The sequence below is a fragment of the Pecten maximus genome, chromosome 19, assembly GCF_902652985.1.
Source record: "Pecten maximus chromosome 19, xPecMax1.1, whole genome shotgun sequence".
Lineage (NCBI taxonomy): Eukaryota > Metazoa > Mollusca > Bivalvia > Pectinida > Pectinidae > Pecten > Pecten maximus.
Window position 1 is genome coordinate 16,004,042 of NC_047033.1, and position 22,470 is coordinate 16,026,511.

Consider the following 22,470-nt stretch of genomic DNA (forward strand, 5'->3'; position numbering starts at 1 on the left):
GATATTTCTTTTTGGTATGGCTGTTTGCGAGGAGACTGACTTTGGAAATATACCAGAAATGATCAGGATTTAACATAAGTTATAAACATGAAATTGAGAAACAGATTGATCAACTGCCTAGGAAATGTCCATATACTTGGTTAAACATGTATTTAGTCTCAATAAATAAAGTGTATTATTCTGATATTATCATTATAATTTTATGAACACAACTCACCATGTACGTTTTATTCTTGTAGTCACATGTCTGTTTCTCGGGACAAACGCGACAACACGAGTTTTCCCTCTGAACAGTTTTCTCTAAGGGGCAAGGAAGTGGCGGACATGTCTCGCGATCACATATAGACGTTCCGTCCTGAAACGCAAGCGACGACGTAAATGGTAAGGGTATCAATATGTTTGATACAAATATCGCTAAAAATAAAATAGACATATAATTATTCAATAAACAATATACATTGTATTATATTTCGGCGAAAGTGTTTGTTTCTCTGTTTTGAAGCTTTACACTAGTAACGTTGCTTTGAAATCTTTTAAGTTTTATGAAAACCAGAAGGCAAGAACTCAGAAAGTGAACATTCCATATTTCCTTTATCCGTTTTATGGCGTAATGAGCTCGTTAGTACTTTTTCATAATAAATTGGCTCTTTATTCTACAAAATCCAAAGATATTTAAGGAATGTATACTATCTTACTGTTAAGTTATGTCGTTAAAGCATTTCTTCTGCGAAATGATTCGACAATACGACATTTTTAATTCATCAAAGGATTCGGATAAGTTCAAGACGGTCAACTGAGATCAATCAGATGTTCAAAGCCGAATCCACTGACTCTCTGAGGAAAGAACTTCATAAAATGGTACTTCTAACAAGAGAACAAAAAAAACTATGTTATCTAGTTAATCAACCATTATATAAAACACCTTTCAAACAACACTTTAACATAAAGAATTGTTTCATATCATGTAAAATATTTCTCATGTTTCATTAAAAGACACCAAAGACATCACACATTATACAACTTTACCTTAAAGCACCACTAAAGCAGACGCTCGGTTGTCGAGTGTGAATATTTACTTTACATTATGTGTCAAAAATTATGAAACTGTCGCCCCTCCCTCATTCCTCATTATCTTTAACAAGCTCAATAAACCGTAACGTTACATATTTAAGCAAATTACTTTATATCAAATCTTAATATTAGACCATGTGCATTTTCCCTTTAGTTTCTTATTTTAGTGGTTATCTTATTTTTAAGGTAATCTTTTTTTTAAAGGTAATCTTATTTTATTTTAGTGGTAATCTTATTTTAGTGGTGATCTTATTTTAGTGGTAATCATATTTAAGTGGTAATCTTATCTTAAAGTTAATCTTATTCTAATGGTGATCTTAGTTTAGTGATAATCTTATTTTAAAGGTGATCTTATCTTAGTGGTTATCTTATTTCAACAGTTAATCATATTTTAAAGGTAATCTTATTTTAGTGGTGATCTTATTTTAGTGGTAATCATATTTAAGTGGTAATCTTATCTTAAAGTTAATCTTATTCTAATGGCGATCTTAGTTAAGTGATAATCTTTTTTTTAAAGGTGACCTTATCTTAGTGGTTATCTTATTTTAACAGTTAATCATATTTTAGTAGTAATTTTAATTGAAGGGCTATCTATTTACCAGGTGATGAATTACAATGTATGATTGGGCTGCTTTCAGAATCTGATTACTGTGTTCTACGACAACTACTGCGGATAGGCCAATTCACCATCGCTAAACGGTATTAATTCAGTTACGCGGTTAAGTTTGATTGTGCCAAAAATTACCTTAACAGTAACTAAAAAATAAAATGAAAATACTCACCACACATAGACAGCTTGTGCAGTTGCCAGGTCGGAACGTCTCTCCGGTTTTGTAGATTTTATTTTGAAAGAAACATTTTCCACCGGGGAGATTGAATATCCTTCTTTGACCTGTTAAACAGACGAATAAAACATGCCACATTTCCATATTTTGACCAAAAAAAAAACAAAAAAACACAACAAGAAAAAGTCTTCTTTTTGATCAATATCATTATCATATTTCATCACTTTTGATCTCTGTTGAACTGTCACCATGTGAGTTAGTCTACAGATTTGTATGTGACAAACTATCCCGGTTCAACAATTAACATATAATGGTATTAGACACGATAACAGATTGTATTAGGACATGATAGCGCTATCTAAGACTAACTATAAGTATTGGTTTAAAATCACATCCAACAGATTCACAATACCATTTAATGAAAGAAATAGCATTCCTACCACTTGTAATGGAAGCTTGTGATGTTTCAAGATTACACATAACGTCTCGTAAATCTATGAAAATTAAACATGTCTCTTACAGAACTTAAGACTGTACTGTTCATTAAGTTCCACGATTTACTTAAGATAATTTCCGCGGCGTATATATTAATTTTAAATCGTTTAGTAAAGTGTTGGGGTATATTTAGTCTAGTGAAGTGTTTGGGTATATTTAGTTCAGTATGTGCATTATTCATAGCCGAATTTAACATCATCTAAAACTCATTCGAATATTTCACGTGACCAAAATAAATAAACCGTGAAATAAGTGCTCTTAAATATACATGCTTAATATCATTTTTTTTTTTAAATCGTTAGTGTTTAAAGCATATTTTGAGATTACATGTCAAATCTTAAGAGGATGTAAGATATCAAAATGATGTTTAGATATGCATTTTAACTACTCTCCCATTTCATGTAATCAGTCAATCAGCAAGTTTAAATTATCTTTTTAAATCATCTCGGATTTATTTGCAGTGGCAAAAGACGTGTTTGAAAAACGTGTTGTGCTAGGTCAGGTTGATTACACTCCGACTGTTTTATTTCTCCGCCTTGGAAACTAAGTTGTTACGGAAGCCCATTCATGAATTTATTTACAAACGGCTATAGGTTTAAGTAAAAAAAAACCAGTAACTTTATCTTAGAACTTGGGAATCAATTCGCCATCAGAAGGTCATCAACGGAAACGAATTACACAACAAATTCTACGAATCATTCAATGGGTCCATCAAGTATGATACATTGTACGTATTCTCTGTAAGCGGGGGAGAGTTTAACATCATTTTAACAGCCAGGGTCATTTAAGGACATGCCAGGTTTTGGAGGTGGACGAAAACCGGGATATCAGGAGAAAAGCCACCTGCCTATGGTCAGTACCAGGCAACTGCCCAACGTGGGTTTCGAATTCGCAACCCAGAGGTGGAGGACTGGTGATAAAGTGTCGGGACACCTTAACCACTCGGCCATCGCAGGGCAGAGTAAATCACAGCATTGACACTTCCTAAACATAATGACTATCCGGAAACAGTATGTTTGGTAGCATGGTGACTTAGTAAACGACACAAATCGGAATTAATTGGTTAGCAAGAACTAAAGATATGTTTTGCAATTCTCACATCTACGTCTGCATTTTAGTGACAGATATTAGAATATAAAATGTTCCTTATTAGTTGCCACTGTAGCTTGTCAAGGTTATAATTTATCTACACTGCCTGATCTTAATACATAGACAAACTTTATAAAATCTTTTGATTTCTATTTGTGCCTGGGCTCTAACTGGCTTCTGTACAAATTATTATAGGTGTTGTAAATAATTCAATATGTTTTAAGGAAACCATGTTTTCCGTAGCATGTTGTAACCGAGTTCAAGTGTAAATGCGTCCGGTGACGTACGAAAAACACATGCATTTTCATTGTACTACAAATCTGTTATCAACTAATGGCTGCAGATATCTCAGATAAAGTGCTATTCTTAATATTCCTTTCCGGAGTAAATATAGGTCAGAGGGTTTCTGAAGGACGCCACGGGACGTGCATATGTACGTTCAAGAGATACATGGATGTTGTATAAAAACTTAAGTACAAACTTAAGCATTATCGCTACACCAATCCATCATACACTCCCTAGGCTACCCGTAAATTGACAAGACATGGTTTGATATTTCGAAAGATTTTTTTTTTATTTTGTGGTGTTCTTATTAAGATATGACTTTGTATGCTTAAGAGCCTAAAGTTAAAATTTCTCGAATATTGATAAGAATTATTTCAAAATCTGTTATCACATGTACACTCGATTTTTTTTCTGCTGCATTTTTCAATAACTAAATGTAGCTTGTAAAGATTATTTAACGATTAATCACATTTCGTGTATTTGTGTCAGAAAATACAACAATCAAATTCAGAATCAAATGACAAGACAGTAGTTTATAAACAGTACATTATAATGTAGCACTCAGTTTAATGATTACGACCGAAATCTTGCAATGGAATAAGAAAGACCTATGGCCTCTGCATGAGGAAAGTTTTCTCATATTTATATAATACATAATGTATAAAATTATTCTTGTTTTACTTTCTTATACTTTGCTTTACCACGCGATGAACTGTATTTAGATTTTGCTTTACCACGCGATGAACTTATTTAGATTTTGTTTTGTGAACTGGTTTACTTCTCCTTTAAACACTAATGTCTTATGCCTTTTTTTATCCTCGCCGTTTTTACTTGTTAGTTTCTTTCGTGTCCCAGTTGAGTTACTGTATAGTTATTTAAATTTGCGGGGCTAATATTTCGCGGTTATCCTAGTCGGAACTAGTTCGCAGGAATTAAATTTCGCGGAACACTGACATTTTAACATTCTGCAGTAAACAGACGAATTCAAAAAAATTCTGTGCATGTATCCTTCACTGTATTTATTGATAATACGCGGTATAGATATTTGCTGGGTATTTATTTTCGCGCATTATTTAATGACCACGGATATAGCGAAATTATACCCCAGCGGATATTACCAGCTATACAGTATCTGGAGCTTGATTTTGTACTTATCTTTATTAAAATAGAACTTTAATCAATACTCAATACATATTTATTGTATATAATTTTCTTTCAGAGAGATGAGGAAGCTTATTTAACCAAACAGTAAGGAAAGGAAGTTTAAATGACATTTTTTCTCATTTCATCTTAAAATATAAGCATAATTACCGATTTCCTGACTTCACATAATCCACTTAACCTTTAATGAGTGTCCATGTGCTATTATAGTGAAATTAAGAAATAAACAATAATACAATTTTGGAATTTATCATAAACTTTATTTATTTTACAACAATAGCGAAACGAGTTATATTAACTTATATTCGTCACACTTGCTGGCGCGGATGGAAGCGCACAAGGGGTCTTACTGGGAAAGTTAACCGGGATAACCGGAGAAAACCCACGTGGTCGGGGTGACCCCATACCTTTTCACGTCCGATCAGGGAATCGAACCCTGTCCTCTTAGGTGAAAAGCAAGTATTTTAAAACGTTGCATCTGACCAACCAGTTATTTATCCCTGCGATATGATGTTGTTTTGGAATATTTGTTAAATAATGGCGACTTTAATTACATGTTGTAATTTATTTACATTTTTCTGGCAAAATATCTTAATTTAAATTCATTCATTATTCAGTGATAGAGATGCTATACACATTATCATATCGCTTACCCTTCCGGAACTCCCGGCCGACTTTGTGCTGTGTTCTATATTTTGCCGTCATTTTATTGTATTTTAGTTAGATTTACCATTTTATTTTTTATGTTTATCCTTTGAATTTGTATCGACTAACTACAAGTATTATCTCGATATTGAGTCTCCAATTACTTTAAAATATCGTTAAAATGATTAATATTGATGGATTAAGCTGTTAATTGGACTAACATTGGCGCGACTTTAAAACAGCCGAGCTAGTGTAACAAAGGGAGATAAATAGCCATGCTATTGAATATATATATACTCTTAACATAGAAAATTCTCGAACTGTCCAAAAAAGTGTGTATTAAAGTGGATCCAAATATTCAACCATCTTATTCATTATCTACCGAAATAGGTTATCAATAACACCGACCTTTGCAAAGTTTGCAACAGGAACCTGGAGGCTGCCATATTACGTTCTTTGGACAATTTAAAACCGGACAGGTCTCCTTCTCACAGCTGACTGTTCCATTCTGGAATGATACATCAATGAACCGCTATTAACAACACAGAAACAAAAACTGCCACAGCATCAACACAAAGGAACAAAACCACGGCGTGAATACGCATAGACAACATTTACAACAATATCAAAACATTAGAACATACTACAGTGTTAGGGCAGAGAGAGAGAGAGAGAGAGAGAGAGAGAGAGAGAGAGAGAGAGAGAGAGAGAGAGAGAGAGAGAGAGAGAGAGAGAGAGAGAGAGAGAGAGAGAGAGAGAGAGAGAGAGAGAGAGACCAGTCATGTCTCATCCATAATCGTACTCCATAACTGAAAAATGAAAGTCACCTAACATTAGGAACTTCTCAAATTTTGAATCAATTGTGAGAAGGAATGATAGGTTTCGACCTTTAAAGGCAATCAAATGTATTCATTTACGTCAGAGTAGTATCTACGATTTACTTTAACCCGATAGATATGTGGTTAGGTTAAATGGAATATTCTGCTGAATACAAATGACTTTCACAAATCTGGGGGAAAAATGAACGGCGATATAAACAGTCACCTTGGGATAGTCCCTGGCTAGATATGTGTGTATCAAATGTCATGTCTGTCCTCGTAATAGGAGAGAACAAAACCTCCTGACGTTCTCTCAAAGGAATGATAGATATAGGGGGAGATTTGTGATCCGGTTACAGTCCAAGTTTAAATAAGTTTAACCAATTTTGTCTCACTACAAATAAACCTCAGCATAAATCAAATACCCCTCGGAGCTCATTTTCAAATTTCACTAAGGTATATTGTAATTAACAAAGCAGACCCCCGCGGTCCGGTTCGCAGACAAAAATGTCATGAGAATAGTCAGTAACAACGGTTAATAGGTCTCGTGACATATCCCAAGAGAGTGTAATTAGTAAATTATTTTTCAAATATGATTATTCAAATTTTATTACATATGATACACAAGTAGTTTAACGGCTGAAAAATATGTAGTTTTGTTTATATTCAGCATGTTAATAAAAAAACTAATTATTATATGCCGATCTTCATCCTATGTTGGGAGTTTTCGGCCAGTTTAAAAATGGAAATTTCTTAATTAACGGAAATCAATTTTCCTATAATCATTGAATCTTATGATTATCGTTTTCATGAGTTACAGAAATGACAATAATCACTCGTCAAAAAAGTGCATAGCAGTACGTATAGCACTAACACTAAACTTGCAGGTCAAAATGAACCATTATAGTGGCAGGGAAAACGTTCAATCACTCCGTGTCCCTTCGTAAACCTCTAATGACTACATGAAAGTCATATAAAAATTATTAAAATGATCAATTGAATACGTCACATCTATTTTGGTAGTAAAACATTATCAGGTTCATTTTAAGCGGAACTCATATTAACTGTTTTAGATCTTATAAAGCTATATTTGGTGCAAGCATGTTCGATCTGCAGCATTACGCGTTAGCAACAGTTTTTATTCTAAAATAAGTAGCATAATGATCACTCTGCGTCATTTGTAACCGTTATAGATCTGTAACATCCTTTCACACGGACAGGTTGATATACAGGTAGATCGTTAAAGGTGTGTGGGCGTGATCAGAAACCAGGTAAGATAAATGGAATATTTTGTTTAATCTTTGTTCTGTGTAGGGGGATACTTCATAGACAGATACTTTAAACTGACAATTTAATTTGCTAAGACAAATGATCTTTGCCAAACTTAGAAATTAACACGTCAATAGATTAAAATAAATTGGTATGATGAAACCGATTTATGTTCTTTTCCCTTTCAGTTTCATTACAATGCTTAACCGCGTATTTTAAAGTACATAAGCTTCATTACAACTGTCACGGATAATCCATAATATAACAAAGTATAAAATATGACTTTTTTTTATTTCTGTAATATTCAACAGCAATTAAGACCTATGAGGTTCGCCCTTCATAACACGTATACAAACGGATGATTCACAATGTACCAGTACGTCTGCCTAATTAATTGATAACAATTAACAAAGAATATATCTAATATAAACCATAACAGTATCAGAACTGATTATAAAACCTCGTCAAGTCGTTAATCAGCCTCGCCTATACAATCACATCATTAAACTTATTTGTCCAATCAAATTGATTTACCACAAATTCATGTGACAATCATCATTATACAGAAACCAATTTGACAATGGAAGCAATCAACATTTACTCCTTAGCAAGAGATATAAAGATATTAGATATATTCTACTGAAATGGCATCCCGAGGTTTACAACCGTCTAACCATAAAAAAAATCAATATAAAATCACCACTTCCACATAAATCCTCATTAATGTAAGTACTTAATCTGTAAACCCATCAACATATCAGCGATGTCCAGACGAAATCCATTAACAAATGAAATATATTCATATTAAAATAATCAACGAATCAGAAACGTTGAAACAAAATAATAACCAATAATATTGTTGAATACATACCGTACACGAGCACTTGGTGCACAGGTCTGTCGAGAGCGGAAACACATCACCTTCATTATAAGTGTTCCCATTATATTGACAACCTAGAAATAAAATACATCATATAAAACATCGTTTAACACGGCGTGAAATAGAGCACATTTCAATAAACCCAACACCATAAAACTCGCATACGTATACTTGACAATATAATAGATAAGTGCATTTTTACGGAAGTTTCCGTGCTTTGATCTTTGACATACTTTACCTGTAAAGTGATACCATTACAAAGGCTATAGTAATTACCTACCTATCAATGTTGATGTGCCTAACGCCGATCTAACGACGTAAATGCCTACCGTACACCTACAAAACACAGCAAGTGGCGAGAATGATACGGACACTTATGTAGATTCAACGTAAAATTGTGCCAGGTCTTAACATTGACGGGTTTTTAAATTGGTGAAAAAGAATGTTTTTGCACATCATGTGACGATGCCTATATTTTACGATTGAAAGTGAGAAACAAGGAAGTGTCCGACTTAGTTCTACTGTACTTTTAAAGTTACTGTCGTGTGACGCACAACACTTCAGAAAGACGTTGTATAACGTTAGAAAGGAGAAAAACGTGTTAAATATCCAAACAGTAACACAGACGTGTTTATTTCTCTATTGTATATAGTTCCCAACTTGTTTTTAAGGGTATATATCTTGTGTGCCTTTTGTAACTCCTTCCAGTGTCTCTTATTAGACATATGTTAGAAGACAGCAGTCCTACGAAGACGTACATAATGTTTGGAACCTATGATTTATGTATGCAAAGAGAACAAAAGGAGACTATAATTGTATATACGGTTTAATATATAATTGTATGTTAAGTGTTGTATATAATTGTATGTAAGCTTTTGTATATAGAGGATACTGAATGGTTTCCCGTTTAATATAACATATATTTCACGAGTATGACAGAATATCAATATTTTCACGAGAGCGAATCACGAGTGGAAAATATCGAAATATTCTGTTATATGAGTGACAAAAATGCAATAAATGATTATATGTAAGGTTGTGTATATAGACGTATATAAGGTTTTATATATAATTGTACGTAATTTGGTTTATTTGGTTTGTTTTTGTTTAACGTCCTATTAACAGCCAGGGGCATTTAAGGACGTGCCAGGTTTTGGAGGTGGAGGAAAGCCGCAGTACCCGGAGAAAAACCACCGGCCTACGGTCAGTACCTGGCAACTGCCCCACGTAGGTTTCGTACTCGCAACCCAGTGGTGGAGGGCTAGTGTTAAAGTGTCGGGACACATTAACCACTTGGCCAGCGCGCGTAAGGTTTTGTATATAACTGCATATATGCGTTTGCAGTAATACTTTTTCTGTTAGGTTTCGTTTGTATTTTTGTTTCGGGTTTAACACAATGGGGTCATATGAGGATGAGTGTCGAATCTTAAGAACAAACAGAGTCAAAGAAAACAGAGGCAAAGAAAACAAAGGCAAAGAAAACAGAGGCAAAGAAAACAGAGGCAGAGAAAACAGAGGCAAAGAAAACAGAGGCAGAGAAAACAGAGGCAAAGAAAACAGGGGCAGAGAAAACAGAGGCAGAGAAAACAGAGGCAAAGAAAACAGAGGCAGAGAAAACAGAGGCAAAGAAAACAGAGGCAAAGAAAACAGAGGCAGAGAAAACAGAGGCAGAGAAAACAGAGGCAAAGAAAACAGAGGCAGAGAAAACAAAGGCAAAGAAAACAGAGGCAAAGAAAACAGAGACGACACAACAGGCAGAACAGTGTAATAACAATGTAATGTTTTGTAACGAACGGGGCAGCACGTCATCTTTTATCTTATCGACGTCATATCAGTAGAAAACATTCGATGTTACAGGGGTAAATAAACGTTAGTTGCCTCTACAATCACATGAGATTGATTTGTGTTTTAATTGTTTTCTGTGATTACAATCAGCCATTAAAAACGTGCCAATGGGTTCAATAGAACGTTTTCCTTTGAAGTAAAACAGAACTGTTAACAGTTATAGTGATGATAATCATAAATATATGTTAAACTTTAACTTTAATTTCAACTTTTTTGATGGAATAATTTTGGATATATTTTTTAATATTGTACGTAAAGACTATAGTAATGTATGAAATCTCATGGTTTTATATTTAACTTCTCCTGACCGGTAAACAAAATGGATCTCTGTCCAAAACTAACCCTCTCCTAACCGGCCAAACATTCATGTACCATGCATGATAGTTTTAAGGAAGTTCTGCTGTAGTAACTAATTATACAGGAATTTCGTGTCGTGGGATCAAAATAGTTCACCCAGGAAAACTACATCAGTATACTGACCATACTCCTACCAACAAACAAATCACGTATGATAAAAAAAAAAGGGGGGGGGGGGGTGTTTGTGAATATATTTGTTAAACATTATTATTTAAAAAAAAAAGTAAATGTCACACTATCGCTTTCTGAATTTGCCTCCTTCGAGAACAAAACTCAAATGAAAAATAAATAAAACTAGATTACTGATGAGTTCGCCGGTAAATTGTTTCCTTACAAATAGCTTTCGTCAGAATTCGACATTTATAGCCAGCCTTCTGTTATTGCATACTGGGGATAATGTGTCTGGTTTGTCGATGTCCTACCGATTGCACTGGTTACACATATTTCGTTTCGTTTTAATCAAACTAGCTCAGATGACATATCGGCAAAATATATTCACACCAATATGGCGATTTTATCACATCCAATTCTGTCGGGGGCTCTCAACGGGGAACGTGGTAATTATGAACTACATTGATTCCATGTTTGATCATCAACTAAAGACAATAAAGATTAATAATTAATTTGATTTGATGTGGAATATAAATAACATAGTATTCGCAATTTTTATGAACTGGGAGGTCTGTGAGAATAACTGTAATAAATCTAAGAATAAAATAAGTTCACTTCTTTTAGACCCCCATTAGTCATACAATGTAGTTTATCAAATTAATGTTTACACGTAGTAAAGATCTTGCCTGTCAAAATAACGAGAGAGTACGTTTTATTGCCATCTCCTAGAAAAATTGATCATCATCTTATTATAAGGTAATATAATAACATTTAGCATCCTACACCTAGCAATTAATTGTCTGAGGAAGTCAACGGTAATGAGATAATGAATTGGTATGGAGGGTTCCCATGTTACTGAGGGAGATACTGTTTAGTGACAATGATGTGTTACTGGTGGGAATACCCATAGACTCGACACACCTCCAGAACAATGTTCATTATGGATAGTCTAGTTTATGTGTCTTTAATTTGTTTCTGGATTTTGTGTTTTGATTAAGTTCGCTGGAGGATTCTTCTGGGCCCAGTTATTTAACAGGATACTACCTTGATTAGTGGAAATCTCATTTTTCCTTTTTTTTTCAAGACTTGTGCATGTATATTCCTTAAAATAGTCAGATAGGAATTGACTGAAGAGTGAAACAGATTTTAATAAAATGTTGCCAAGATAGTTTTCCGAGAAATGATTTTATCAGGATTTTAAAAATGTTACATGTATTAAACTGTGATTAGCCTAATCACCTTCTGAACAACTGGGGCCTGGTTGACTTCGTCTACATTGATTAATATAAATAGTGGCAATTATCGAATATCTTAATTGTACCAAAATAAATTATTTCTCCTGGCTACCAACACTGACCAGTCCTATAACAATATTCACTTGTTCTTCTCGTGTCTTGTAAGCAAATCATGTAATGATTTGAATTCAGCTCTACATGCATCGTTCATACCAATATTTGCTAATCTGCGAATTTTATACAGAAATTATGAGACGGACCACTATTTTGTCTCTGAACTTTTTTTGTGAGTTTATGTCATCCTCAAAGAAAATGTTAGATTAAAAATTCTCTTAAAATGCTGCATCACTGATGGAAAAAAACATCGATATTACAGGAGGTGATATTCAATTACTGACTGATTCAGTCACGTGACCTAGGATTAATCCTTGAGACCCGTTACTGAACCCCAACATCAGATTAACCTTTAGCCCCTCACTGACCACAAAAATGACTGAAGAAGGTAGTCAAGTAGCTACCGAAAGCTACCCGAGAGTAGATGTTTCATTGATTGACATTGTTAAATTCGCTTGTTATGTCAATTTCTTTGTTGTTAAAAAGAATTTATCAAAATACCAAATCCTAATATTTTCATCTTAATTTCTCGCGATTTTAACATTTAGAAGTGCTGCAACCTTGAACGGGTATGACAACGGTAGACTCTTCAGAAACGCTTACGTCTATCGACTAGATTTACGTTATTTTCAGAAGAATACCAGCTCTAAAATTCTAAATGAAAGCCGCCCTGATAGTACATGTAGATGACAACGATTTTAAGGATATATTGTTTGAAACAGATTCCATGTCTAATCAGTACGATCACTGTCTCTAGATAGCAGCCGGTGTTCACGGGGGCTCAGTTTCGGATTTGGAGTAAGGTAAGCCTTTGGCAGCAGTGAATAACCACAACACTAAAATCCATTACCTATACAAATCCGAAAGCCATTGTCGATATCTTCGATTTTTCACAAGTTTTATTTTTATAAATGCTGGACTTTTACTGTTGACTTGTCTTGCATTTCTCAATATTCGAAAACGAACCCTGTGACGACGTTGACAAATTTGGTAATTTCGTATTTAGAATAGCGCCAATAATAATCTTGTGTCAACTACATTTCCTATAATAAATTTGAAGCGTCATAGCTTGTGAAGTTGTTTTATTTGTGTGTTGTATATACAATAATGACAAAATAAGAAAGATATCGAAAGTAACGGGCAGCCATTTTTTAAAACTATTTGACCTCGACCATATACATAATATGTAAAGCTGTTTTTTTTCCACTGCCCGACTCACTGTAATTTTTTGTATACCAATAAATGTTTACATTTTTAAACGATTCGTTCGTTTGACGTTGTTTCGTCTTTCGTCCATTATATTCATATATTTTCACTATTTTTGGCCCTAATGACCTTTATAGCATTGGTGGACCGTTTAGAACTAATACCTAACTTACTAACCTTAGTAACACATCTGACTCCATAATGGACAAAGCAGCCACTTAGTGCAGCGGATATTTACATTTTTAGAATTCTGCACCGATATACAAATATCCTAGATATATATCCTTGCTTTATTTAGCCCTGTTTCGTTTTATAACCCAATATCAGAAGACTAACTGATGCTTGTTACTTGCATATCATGTAACGTATTATGTAAAAACATCAAAAGTCTCCACAATATATCCCTCCCACACACCCATCCCGAGAGAAACACATCATCCCTTATACCCAGACATTGGTAATGCATTATTTGTTTAACAGGCGGTTTTTTTGTATCACTGTTTACACGAAATTACAGTTTATAATAGACCTTGCCTTCAGGTCTCGAAATGCCACTTAAATACTCCAATAAAAACTCAAACGAAAACGAAATCAATTTATATTTGCACAAAATCAATCATTTAGGCATTTTGATGAGAATGAACATCAATCATTTTCAAAGAGTTTGACAGACAAGATGAAACATTAAACCGCTCATAAAACCGCTTGGTAAACAGACATTTACAAGAGAGATCATGAAAAACGGAGCGTTTTATTGAAACTGTTGAAATCATAATAGGGCCGTATTCTTATACACCAGAATATACTCCTATACTGTGTCAAATTAAGAAAAGGGGTTAAGGATGAATAACAAATAGCAGCCGAAGGTGCAGTATGCTTTGTCTATAAACCGCTACTACACTGGAATGTTCTCATAGTAGTTTAAATATAGCGTTACAAAAAGTCCACTTAGGAATTTTGTTCCAGAAAACTTGTTTGTATTTTGATTGTAAAATTAGTTTTAAAGGCTAAAGAGAGAGAGACGATTGCGTAGGTGGCTCAAGCAACTTAAACAATACAAACCACATTGTGTCCTTATTGTCTTTTGGAAGACAGGAAGTAACGGGATTCGTTTGCGGATGAACATATCTACGAGCACTCAAAGTGCGCAAGTCGCCGTGTTCTTCCGCGTGGTATACAGGTTCTGTAGTGCATATTGCATTGTTTGCAAAAACATCACTCATTGTTATTGTTCATTGTCATATTACAACAATGGAAGACATAAGATACCTAGAACCTTGAAGTGGACAACGTAAATGAATGACGTCATGATTTCTCATTAAGCAGTTACGTCAGCACATTACCGTACAGTCTAGAAAAAAAACATACCCGTCACTAAACTAGTCAAAATAGTCACACAGGTGAAAAGCATCCCTTCAATTATCCTTGTGATCGTGTAACAGTCATAATAAGTCTCTTTGTTATAAGTGATTTCTCGGGAGATTTCTTTCTCGATGATGACAATGTCTTCCCGAAAATTCAGTCATTTGCCTTGCTATACCGATGACAATTTTCCCAGATCATTAAGTCATGAGATTTGTTAAAGCCGACGACTTAGTCAATTGCAATTGTCGGTACATGCTCTTGTTCCTCAGTTTAATTACTTAATTAAGTTAACATTCAGATTAAGTTGATGCCAACGACAGATTTAAGCGATGTAACGCGCAGATGGACCATATGACAGAAAGCATTGAGGAATGAAGGCAAGTGTTATGTTTTAAATTATATAGAAACATTATGTAAAATATTCAGAACACATTAGTCAAAGTACTAAAAGTCTCAGCGTTCTATAAATGATATCTCGTGAGAGAAGAAATATGTCGTTTACGAATGATAAAATCTGACTGTGCTGTGTAAGTGTTTGGCACGGTTTGCCTCCCAATGAAGATCGTGCTCTCTCGAGGAACACTTGGATTAAGAATATATCTACAAATATGTACAGCGAAGTCCGCATGTTTACTCTACAGGGTTCGTACAATTAATAATTTTCTTTCGCAAATATTTGTGTTTATTTTTAACAGCATGTAACTAAACTAAATTTGATGTAAATTGTATTCGTAAACAGTGCGTGCATTCTCAAGATATTATCATCTTGCTACAAATATCACCCTTCTATATACTGCAGCCACATTAGCGAACTCGTGTTTCCATTTGGGGCAATACGTTTCCTGACGTATGGACATGGCTCGGCTTCCCAACCCATAATACATTTATGAAGATAGACCCCAGGTTGGGAATTCGTAACCAAGTTCCAGTGGACGAGTTGTAGGAGGAGGAAAAAGCTGTATGATACGGCTTAATCCATGGTGTCTCCAGTGTCTCAGTTCGTGTTTAGTGGTGCTTATGTCTTTGTGTGTATTATGTACAATCCTGTTAGACATCCAGTGTTACAACTACCTGTATCTTTGTGTGTATTATGTTAAACTACCTGTATCTTTGTGTGTATTATGTACAATCCTGTTAGACATCCAGTGTTACAACTACCTGTATCTTTGTGTGTATTGTTACAACTACCTGTATCTTTGTGTGTATTGTTACAACTACCTGTATCTTTGTGTGTATTGTTACAACTACCTGTATCTTTGTGTGCATTTAACGATTTCAAATTTAGGGAGAAAATTACTTAAACACTAATGCATCCATCAAACTGCAAGGATTCTATTTCCACTGTGTTTAAGGAAAGCATAAAATTGTGAATAATTAATAGTGTGAAAATAAAAGTCCACAGAGAAAAGTATGGTCCTTCTACCTTTCCCAAGAAAATTTAAAACAAGAAATATCTTTAAAAACGATAAATGGCATAGTTTTAATGCTGGTGGTTATAATGTAAAACTGCTGGTGAAATTAATTAACGAACTATTGCGTTTCAGCACGAATAACAAAATTGTATCAATTTGAATCATTTTTGGTAACAATAAGACTGCATTTGAATCAGGAATATAATTTTATTAATGTGTCATTTAAAAAGATACATCCACTTATTCAGCTTGCATTCAATCTTAACTTTGTTTCGTTTTTAACTGCATATCTGCATTTTGCATTTACCACTACATTGACCAATCACATACTTCATCTTGACCAGTTACGCCACCTGTCGCGTCATATCTGGGTCAAAAAGAAAATTATACGGCTATGCCGAAAAACATGAACTATCGGGAAATCCTACGGTAGACAAATTTACAGTGACACAGTATCAAATGTGTGATTCATTGTCTTTTAAAAGGGTCAAGGACACTTACTAGCCCCTTTTCATAAAGCATGTTTGTAAGTGTCACAATCCTCTACACTAATTGCTTGGATTTTGTCTGTGACGATAACTTAAAGCAGAATGGTGTACCTATCAACATGGATCAACATCATTAACCAAGAAAATATATTTGGTGACGTCACTTCCGGTGACAGAAAAAAAAATTACACTCTGTGATATCACTACAGGCGACTTATGTGAGAGGGGAAATTTAATAATATGATCATCGCTCAGCATTATAAAACAAACACTCAGATATGCTTTAACTAAATATATATGTACATTATTTTGACCGGAGTCAACCTTGACACATTTGACCATTGGTGACAAACGATGACCTACTTATTAACTTATAAACCAAGTAATCGGAATCACTGACAACACTAGGTAATAAACTGAGGTAAATAAAACCATAGAATCAATTCAAGTGATTCCGGATTCAACTTACTTTTACATACGGGGCAGCACTGACCCGGAACCGGAACTGGATTTGCGCATGGCGCGTAACACTTGGTGGTTGTCCTGGTGGCGACCCCCGCCTGTAACGATAAGGAAATATATTATTATACAAATTTGAAATATTGAGAGAAAAAAATCTTATGTTAACCCAATAATTAATTGTATAGGTCGATATAATTATATGGGTCGATTGCTCTTCTCGGCCCCCAAAACTATAGTTTATGTGAGGACGCGATCCTAGAAAAAGATGGTAGCTCGAAGAACAAAACGTCATCTATTTCGTTCGGAAGCAAGATGGAAAATAAATCATAACTTTAGAGAAAAGGTGACGTAGGTTTGCAATAAATCGATGTCTTATATATGTCTGTGGGAGAGAGCTCCTTAATCTAGACGTTACATAGTGTACAATAAGCTCGTCTCTCCAGACAAACAGTAATGTACGAGTAGGCAGACGATCGCCACATTTTGGGAATATTTGACAAACAAACACTTTAATGACCGGAGTAGATTATAAACTTGGTTTGTTTTAGGGTGTGGTCACTCTTAATGACGAAAATATCAGCACACAGACACACTATCATACATACAATGTAAGCTTAATAATACATAAATAGAAAAATAAACTTAGATATTTTCATCATTTCGAAAGATCAACAACAAAACTAGACCAGCTGATGTGTAAGGACAATGGTGTTCTTTATGAATCCAAGCCTGTTTGCTTTTTTTTTTTTTGGTTTCATTATTTCCGGAAATGTGTACTGGTGATATTTACACTAGATCTAAGCTAACAGAACTTTATACGCGTGGCCCCAGCATACAACAGTTACTGGGTTGTATCTTATCCAGAATGTCCTTATACATCATAGTATGTCTGCACTATGTGAGTGAATTATGTCGTCTGGAACGTCTAACCAAAGAAATCGTGCATCTGAAAAAATCCCGAATCTTATGCGGAGGACGAGTTGTATGTAGGTTTGATGACGATGAACCAACTCTGTCTTACATGATGTAGTTTTCCTATAAAAATTCCGGAATTAAGGTCCGAATTTTCCGGTATCTTAATCCGAATGCTATCAATTCGTACATGTTCAGTACGTTTTAAAGATTTAAAGATTATTCAATATCTGGGCTATTTTACCATGTTTTAATTCTTTTTACAGACATGGCAATCGGAATGAATATTGACTGATTCAAGCAAGCAGTATTTCAATAAAAATTATGTAACAAAATCTTCACATTATTTTTATCTTATAAGTAATATACATAGACTTTTATTGAATTTCCTGAAAATAGTCCATTATTTCTAGATACTCCAGATACATGCCTATTACGAACAGGTGTTCATATTTTAATTGTCGGTTGTATCATCAGGCGTACAAAGGTTAGGGGTGGTAGATATGATATATTCGGGTAAGTATTTTTATGACTTGATTGGCAACGTCGGTATTCCATACAGATAAGATACACTCGGTAAAGCATATGTGGAGGTGTGTCTGCTTAATTAGAGGCAAACTTCTACAAGATTTATGAATCGACTGGGGACTACAAAACGTCCGTCGGCATTCCTGTTGTTCGTCCACTTCGCTGAAAATAGTAAGTTGTATACCTCCTGGGGCGTCTTTTCCAATACGAAGAGTACAAGTAAAAGAATGTAACAAATGTGTACGTGTGTTTGTTGTCAATGTCGTCCCCTCAAAGAAACCGGAAATGCACCAATCCTCGCCAATTTATTAATTGTATTATAATGACTGACTACCACAGCTTCCGTTCTCCAGAGCATCTGCTACTCCTTTTATTTCCCCTCTAAAATACAGTCCACCACCTACATGTACCAACGCCACCTACCGGCAATTATCCACGACACATACGCCACCTAACGGGCAACTATCAACGAAACACACATGCCACCTACCGGTCTACTATTCCTTACACACTAGCCAACTACCAGACCTCTATCCACGACACAGACCACATACCGGCTCCACCCCACCTACCGGACGACTAACCCCGACACACACGCCACCTATCGGACGTATGTTCACGACACACACTAATTACCTTACGTCTATCCACGACACACCGCCCTTCACTTTCTGTCGTCGACTCTCGACGTGTACGTCACCTACCAGAAGACTATATCCGTGACATCAAAAACCACCTATAGCTACACGTGTCTTTAACACGCCTGCACCTCGCCAACACACGCGCATTTTGAAGTATTTAAAAACGTATGTACAATACAATCACATGTCTTTGCTTTACTTCTTTTATTGTATATTTACCGACTATATTTGTATTAATGATGTGATATTTAGTGTTAAACAGGGTCTCGATCACTCAGCTGATGTAGCATGCTTCATTGGCTCAGTCGGTAGAGCCGGGATAATCACGCCGGGGTTCTGCATGTGATTCTTGCCAGGGTGCTCGACAGGTGTCCGTTTTCCCTAATCTTTCACATGAAGCGTGGAATAAAATACTATTTAGAACACTTGTCTCAAAAAACAATTCCACAAAGTATTCCTAGCCTGAACTTCTTGCCTTCGTTTGTTTGCAGATTTATCATTATAAACAAAATAAAGATTAAAATTTAACAATTTTAATCATAACGCGATGATAAGAATTGACAAACAGGTGATCGATCAAAAGGATGTGTGATTAAACGGGGCCTGTCAATCTTAAACTTCTCGTAAAATTAACACAAACGACGGGTGTCGGTATACGGAGACAACCCTATCATTTTCTAAAGTAAACTTTCTCCCGTGACCCTGTCACCCATCCAAGCTTGACTGCGGCCCGAATCAAAGCTTTCCAAGTATGGTCAGCTTAATCAAAATGACCACACCGTATTATTATACTCTTATTAAGCTGTTCTCCTTGAAAATGGCTTTGTCTCGACTAATCTGTATCACGACTCATATTTATGTAATGATGCAATTTGAATTTAGTATAAAATAGAAATTTATTATATTTTTTATACTTTTAAAATTGTATGATACAAATAAAAGTCTTAATTTCAGAGTGAGCAGGCCACCTTAGGAGAAGTTTAAAACAAACACAACTCTCCAGAGGTTTATCTCTATGTATGAATTGAACTTACAGTTTTATCGAAAATAAATATTTAACCATGATCACCGCATTCCAACATCGATCGTCACAGTGTGTTCGCACGCGCCACGCAAATCCCTCTACCGTAGTATCTGCAGTAACTCCACCTTCCTCCTCTCTCAATTCAATTTTAAATTCACATTATAGCGGGGGTCTTACGACCCATAGGTGTACATAAATACAATATGTAAATTAAACAATACAACTCAAGCTCTGGTTAACGCTTGAAATTTCCCTGTCTGAAGTACGAGAAAGAAACATCAGTCTAACCAAGGGAGAGCGCGTGGGCAGATGAAGGAGATGAGGATATAGATAGTCTAGTTCAAATCAGACCAGCATACAATGAGGTCAACCTATAAAACAATCACTTCACAACACTGATAACAATTATAACAGATATAAATTTAAAAGATGGTAATTCATATGATGATTCTGTAAGTTTTCCACAATTTTCTTCCTCTGTCAGATACAAGAACTGTGTACGATGAGCGTGGCCTTTGGTAGAAGTACGGTTTCTAGATTGGAAGCAATACATACCAGTACATGGTACTGTAATCTTATGCCGACATTGCGATTACGCCTGTTTTTATGCCAAGTAATTAGTCCGAAAATGCGGCTATAGACTCTCGTCTATTATCGTTTGTTTGTTCGAAACTGCTGCTATAAACTTGAATCTACTATCGTTTGTTGTGTAGGACTGAACCAATAAACAAGATACCATTTCAAACATAACTACCGGTAGATTATTTAGTATGAAATTAGAATGCCTGATACTGATAACCGTTATAGAGTGAAAATAGACATAGGCGCCTGACACACAAGGACAATACAATAGACACAGGCGCCTGACACACAAGGACAATGTAATAGACACAGGCGCCTGACACACAAGGACAATGTAATAGACACAGGCGCCTGACACACAAGGACAATGTAATAGTCACAGGCACTTGACACCCAAGGACAATGTAATAGTCATAGGCACTTGACACAAACGGACAATGGAATAGACACGCCTAGGTGAATGGCAAGTACACCAAATGTATGCTACCACTGTGCCACTCGACCATCAGCAAGGGTAATGAAATAGACACATGCACCTGTACTAATATAGACACATTCACCTGTACTAATATAGACATGGGCAGCTTACGTACGAGTAATTTGTTTGATTTGTTGAGATATAAACATTGCTCTACGTCAGGTAGAATTAAACATAGCTTCCTATTAAAAGATACACGTGAAACACATCGCCATATAAAATACAATTTAACAAACACACGACAATGGAAACCGAAAGTAAGACTACAACGTGTAATTGACTGGCATATATGTGTTTTTCCGTCATTGGCAACAATAAAGATCAAACAACCGAGTCATATTTAATACAACTTTATAGTGTAATCCCACCGAAACCACTGGACATGGGTATCGCAGCAAGGCACTACTTGTCCATCACATATTTGTGTACACTTACAGAAAAAAGAACATGGAGAATGAACACTTGTTACAATATAATGTATGTATTTATAAGTGTTTAAAATGTCTACGTCCAGAATAGTCTTTAGCACTTGGTAGGTTAAAGCGACTCTCGTTAAAGCGGCTATTGTTAAATCGAACAACATATTATAAAACTCAGATTTTCCCTTAATTATGAAAATTGATGTGTCCGCAACCATGTTTTATTTAATACCACTCATAAGCAGAACGATGTGCGGACTGGTGACACGAACCCACTCATTCAGCTTTCTCCGTGTAGCACTGTTTACAAACACCAGTCGGGGTAAACAATGTTTTAAAGTCCGAAAAGACATAATTTACAGAACATGTTTAATGGTATAGCCTCGCGCATCGCTATATCTTAAACTCATTTCACTATTAATATGGAGAAATCGCCGTATAATGAGAAGATAATCTACAGTTATAGTCAGTTACCTATATATACCTACTACAGATAATTATATCAAACAAGCGGTATGGTTCCAAAACTAAACATTAAGTAAGTGATCATTCTGAAAGCAGAAACACATTAGACGATCCCGCTGGTATTTGCATATAAAATGATAAGTTTGATTTGATATAATACCCAACATGTTTATCTATTTATAGATTCGTTATTAACTTAGTAAAGAAAAGTGTCCGCGCTATTAGAGCTCCGGAAAAAAAAGTTTGTTAATTACATCATGCTGACATATGATGTAAGCAATTAGAATTAAAAGCTTTTCAAATCATGATACAATCCTTTATTTTAGAG

General features: G+C 35.2%; 1 protein-coding gene across 1 annotated transcript in view; it reads right to left on the minus strand.

The window, feature by feature from the left end:
• Positions 1 to 22,470, minus strand: part of LOC117317576 (BMP-binding endothelial regulator protein-like) — a 94,400-nt gene that overhangs the window by 12,345 nt on the left and 59,585 nt on the right. The window contains 5 exon segments of the mRNA XM_033872413.1: positions 218 to 355; positions 1,854 to 1,963; positions 5,940 to 6,039; positions 8,490 to 8,572; positions 17,101 to 17,191. Coding sequence (XP_033728304.1) covers positions 218 to 355; positions 1,854 to 1,963; positions 5,940 to 6,039; positions 8,490 to 8,572; positions 17,101 to 17,191 — 522 coding nt within the window.